A 5,475-nucleotide genomic window follows, 5' to 3' on the forward strand; every position below is an offset into this window, starting at 1 on the left:
ATATATATATATATATATACATATATATATATATCGTTACTTATCCAAACATATAGTAGTACAGGAGAAATAAATGAAGTAGAAAATACACAGAGAATATATGCTTCACTTACTTGAATGAAAGATGGAAGTTTTATTTATTTCAAAAAGACCCAAGTAAAAATTGTTCGGCTCCAACTGACTGTAAAAGAACTGGTTGATCATCGTGGAATTTATCTCGCTTCCCTTTGTAAGCACGAAAGAAGCTTCATAGTAGACCACCACGCTTCCTTGGCTGGAATAGACAATGAGAACACTGTAATGTCTTGCGATTGGAAGGACTATATGTATATACATAGACAGGAACACACGCATGCGCATGTGTGTGCGCGTGTGTGTGTGTGCGTGCGTGTATGTAACTATGCTAGGACACTGCCTTGGAGTGTTAATTTAAACAAATCGACCTCAATACCTTCTTGGTAAAGCCTGGTACATACATACATGCATGCATGCATGCATACATACATATATGGTAAAGACCCCTTTCGGTCATGAAAGACTATGGGATTGCATCTAGAAAGCTACCCTCTGAGGCACAAGTCTGGGCAAGTTGGTGTATGGAAGACCAGCAGTTGCCCATGCATACCAACCTCCCCTCTCCATGCCACCGATGTTATCCAAGGGAAAAGCAAAGGCCGATACAGCTTGGCACCAGTGACGTCGCAACTCATTTCTAGAGGCTGAGTGGACTGGAGCAACGTGAAATAAAATGTTTCGCTCAAGAACACAACACACGGCCCCGTCTGAGATCCAAACTCACTACTCATGATTGTGAGCCCGACGCTCTAACCACTGAGCCGTGCGCCTTCACCACATACATATATAATGCATATACATAAATACATGCATACACACACACACACACACACGACGTATTTCCACATAGTTTATGTCTAACAAATTCCCTCGCAAAACTTCGATCGTCCTGGTTCTCACCTAAGATACTGCGCAGTGGGACTGAACCCAACATACACACATGTATAGTTTCAATCAATTTTTATAAGCCATTAAAGAAAATCAAGCACTCGCAGTGGAAGTGAACTCGAAAGCAATTTTATATATGTTTATTCTTGAAAAAAATGTTGCGTTCATGATCTTCGCAGGTATTCCGATATCGTGGCGATCAACGCAGCTAATATTTCTCTTGAACAGTCGTGAGTTGACGGTCGCCAGAAGGCATGCAACTCTCAAACGGTAAATCCCAAACTTCCAGTCAGAGATATTGAAGTCAATAGCTTTGATCATTTAAGTATTATTAGATGCCTTCGTCAGGTCCTTGGTGTCTCGCTTCGCGAGCGAATCTCAAGAAACAACATCCGAGAACTATGCCAGCAGCAGCTGACCATTGAAGACCAAGTCCTGCAGAGCAAACTACAATGGTTTGGTCACGTCTGCAAGATGAGCACTGGAAGACTACCACACCAACGTTTGTGGTGGAAGCGACCCGCACACTAGAGAATCCAGCAGAGCGCACGAAAGAAGACATGGGCGAAACAAATTCAGGAAGACCTGAAGTAGCAGCGCCTCGACTTAAAGCATGCTAAGGCCAGTGCCATGGATCGGAAAGAGTGGAATAACATCATCACCAGTATCCGTCATCCAGCGGCACATACAGCAAGGTATTTGGTTGAGAGGACAGCCTCCTCCTCTGGTGGCCAGCGATCGTTCACTTGGCTTCTACGTTAGAGCAAACTTTTAGAGCTATGAATTTATGGATACAATTGGAAGAAAGGTGAGTTCAACCAAACTGATTTTCTCAATATACAATATTTGTGGAGAAGAGCTGTTAATGATGTCCAATAATACAATGAGTTATGAGTTTCATAACACACACACACACACACACACACACACACACACACACATTAACAAACTCGTGCAGAATCACATTTTATTTTAAAAAAAACACGTATGTTTCTTTACCTGAATCTCATACCTCCTATACGTACAAACACTGCGAAGGGGTTCTTCTTCCAAAGATCCGAAAGCTAGAAATTCAACATACAAACAAGAAATACTTAAAAGGTTGTACTTTAAAACAGAATATTAGGGAATCCACCACCGCCCGTCCCGTGACCAAAATTTTGGCGACTATTCAGCTATAAACCCACCTGTTGACAATTATATTTTTTTGTAAAATTCCACGGGAAGTCTTCAGCTGGGAAAGATTAAGCAAAGCGCAAGAAAGCTTAAAGACCGAAAAAGTAATTTAAAGTAAGTTGCCTTTCAATAATATGCTGTAGGGGTATTCAAATCATTACGAAGCACCTGGTTAATTAATGCATTGTAACATTTCCATCAATGTTGTAGTTTAGTGTGATTGCGTGCATAACCATGAATTTGTGGAATTAATGGATTCGTTAGTTTCTCTCAACAGAAGTGTATTCTGCCAAACCACCCCACCCCCTCATAGATTGGATTCTTATACATTTGCAGTTCGACCCCCTGCTACTAATATTCCCCATCGCTTGCTTTTGAGAAGACATTCTCATGCTTTGTTTATATACAGACATTTTACTCTGTGAACAGTTGTTAATGTATAGCTGAGCGCCGGTTGGCATATTTAGAGTAGCGAGCGAAAGAAAAAAGAAAATAGAAGTTTTAATGAAATGAAATGAAATTACATGTCATAAGAAGAAAAGTTACGAGCCTTAACCCTTTTGTTAACATATTTCTTTTGAAATACACTAATTTTGTTTCAATTAATTTTAAAAGTGAAGAAGTTAGTGAAATATTTTTGTCATTATTAAGCTGGAGTTTGTGACAAAAAAGTAATATGAAATTTTGAAGAAAGGCTTTAAATTTAAGTCACTTTATAACGGGAAGTTTGTATCATAGGACCAGCGGCGGTCTGAGGCGGGTAGGTATCAAAAGGGTTAATGACTATTCTCGGTAAGAGGGTAAGGAAAAGAAGCCTTAAATTTAACCCTTTAGCGCTTAAACCGGTTATATATAGCCCAAATGTTCTACCTGTTTTCTGTTTAATAAGTACTAGTTGAGCACTGGGGTCGAGGTAGTCGGCTTAACCCCTGTCCCGATATTAGTGGCCCTGTACCAAAATTTGAAACCAATATTATGCCTATCAAAGGCCGCGAGCTGGCCGAATCGTTAACACGCCAGCAAAATCCGGCCTTTCGCGTTCACCCTGCAGTGTCTTTCAAAAAAATTGAGAACCTCATTATCGAAATCTCGAAGCTACGTGATAATGCATGAGTAATTCCAAACAATGTGAATAAATAAGTGTTACATTTGAATAAGCAAGCATTACATTTGGCAGAATAATCTAAGTGATGAAGGGTTAAATTGAATAAAACTAAATTGGAGTGTGAGACTGATCTTTGCTAATGATCAATAGGTTTATGGTGACAACTTCGGATGTGTTTTGGTGTCATCAGACTGCACTTGACTGGTTCAATATGGCAGCCAACTCTCTTTCAAGATCGTCTTTAAAATGAGTTAACATGAACGAACGAAGGGATGGAATACTATGTCAATTTCCGAACTGCTTAACGTACCAATCAAATTTCTCAAGATAAACATCCTGCCATTTTGGAAAATAAGTAAGTTTTGGTTCTTTATATTTGAGTTAATATACTCCACAATGAAAACAGGTTGACTAGACCCGAAGGTCATTTGTTCATTAACTACTTTCCTTTTACACAAGTAAAACTGAGACTGTTGCTATTTAATTCTTTCAACGATAGACAAAAGGCCTAAATTTTTTAGGGGAGGAGCTAATCAAATACATCGATCACCGTACTCAATCGGTACTTATTTTATCGACTCCGAAACGATGGAAGGCAAAGTCGACCTCAGCGACATTTGAACTCAGAGCGTAAAGCCGGAATGAAGCATTTTGTTCAGGGTGCAAACGACTCTGCCAGCCCAGGACCTCACCGCTGCAACTTAATGACAGCAATAATGGTGACAGCGGTGACAGCGGTGACAGCGGCAAAAGTTTAAAGTTCAGAATGTTGAGAATCTGTAATAACGTGAAAATGGATGATCTCGGTGGACTAAGATTATTTTAATAATTCATTCAATGTGATGGCATAATTTTGGTTTCAAATTTTGGCATAAGGCCAAACATTTGGGGGCAGCTGGTAAGTCAATGACACCGAACCTAGTGCTCAACTAGTACTTATTTCATCGACTCTGAAAGGATGAAAGGCAAAGATGACCTCGGCGGTATTTGAACTAAGAACGTAAAGACGGACAAAATGCCGGTGCTCAACTGGTACTTATTTTTTCGACCCCGAAAGAATAAAAGATAGGGTTGATCTTGGCATAAAGACGGACGAAATGCCGCTAAACATTTTGCCCGACGTACTAAAGATTCTGCGCGCTCGCCGTCTTGAGGGATATAATATTAATGAGACAAACAAGCAATATGACAAACATGGAGGCAGATAGAGAAATAGAGAGAGAAACAGACTGAATGGCAGGCAAAAAATTGAAAAAAAAAAATGGAAAAAAAAATAATAAAAGACTGGTAGATTAGAAACTGATAGAGACGAAATTAATGGCAAGAGAAATTGATCTGTTGTCTGGTTGGCGGACAGAGACAAGACAGACAGACAGGCAAAGAGACAGTTAGGTAGATGGAGATACAGACCAAGACAAAGAAACAGCAATGGCAGACTGGTAGGGAGACAGAGAAAGCTTAGGCGGATAAACAAAGATTACCAACCAATTTATCTAGTTCTTTCTGCAACTCGAAATATTTTGTAGAGTTTGTTTCTGCAAGTTCTTTCGACCAAACGGCACCTTTTATTATAGTAAATCTTCCACTAATCCTCAGTGGTCTTCCTTGTATTTCTGCTTCAGGAGTGCTTTTCCATGGAATTTCTGTAGAGAAACTGTTATTTGTAGTAGTAGTAGTATCCTTATCTGTAGTTGTAGTAGAAGTAGTAGTTGTAGTAGCAACCGTTTCAACAATAATAGCTGTTGTAGTTGCTGCTGTTGTTGATGTAGTTGCTGCTGTTGTTGGTATTGTTGTTGTTGTCGCTGCAGAAGTACTTGCTTCACTAGTGTCTATTGTACTACGTGCAGTGGAACCCAGTGTGGATGAGGGAGCTATCGATGTGCTTTCTGTTTCTGTTTCATTTAAGTTCTTGGGTTTTGACTTGGTTGACAAAGTAGGTACAGTGCTGCTTGTGGCGGTTGTCAAATCTTCAGAACTTGTCTCGCTCACTGTTTCATTATCTGTCGTAGATGATGTGGGAAGCTGGGACCACGATGTTGTAGGTTCGGTCGTAGAGGGAGTGTTTGTAGATCCAGCCGTGGGCGAGGTTGTTGGAAGTTCGGTTGCAGGAAAGATTATTGGAAGTTCGGTGGTGGGCGAGGTCGTCGGAGGTTCGGTTGTGGGCGGGGTCGTCGGAGGTTCGGTTGTAGGCAAGGTCGTTAGAGGTTCGGTTGCTGAAGGTTCGGTTGTTA

General features: G+C 40.5%; 1 protein-coding gene across 1 annotated transcript in view; it reads right to left on the reverse strand.

The window, feature by feature from the left end:
- Positions 1 to 105: 105 nt before the first annotated feature.
- LOC106882399 (mucin-17-like) overlaps positions 106 to 5,475 on the reverse strand; it is a 49,822-nt gene continuing 44,452 nt past the window's right edge. Inside the window, exons 3-5 of the mRNA XM_052976521.1 lie at positions 4,730 to 5,470; positions 1,963 to 2,027; positions 106 to 274 (exon numbers count right to left, since the gene is read on the reverse strand). Coding sequence (XP_052832481.1) covers positions 106 to 274; positions 1,963 to 2,027; positions 4,730 to 5,470 — 975 coding nt within the window. The remainder of the gene's footprint in view (positions 275 to 1,962; positions 2,028 to 4,729; positions 5,471 to 5,475) is intronic.

The sequence above is a fragment of the Octopus bimaculoides genome, chromosome 24, assembly GCF_001194135.2.
Source record: "Octopus bimaculoides isolate UCB-OBI-ISO-001 chromosome 24, ASM119413v2, whole genome shotgun sequence".
Lineage (NCBI taxonomy): Eukaryota > Metazoa > Mollusca > Cephalopoda > Octopoda > Octopodidae > Octopus > Octopus bimaculoides.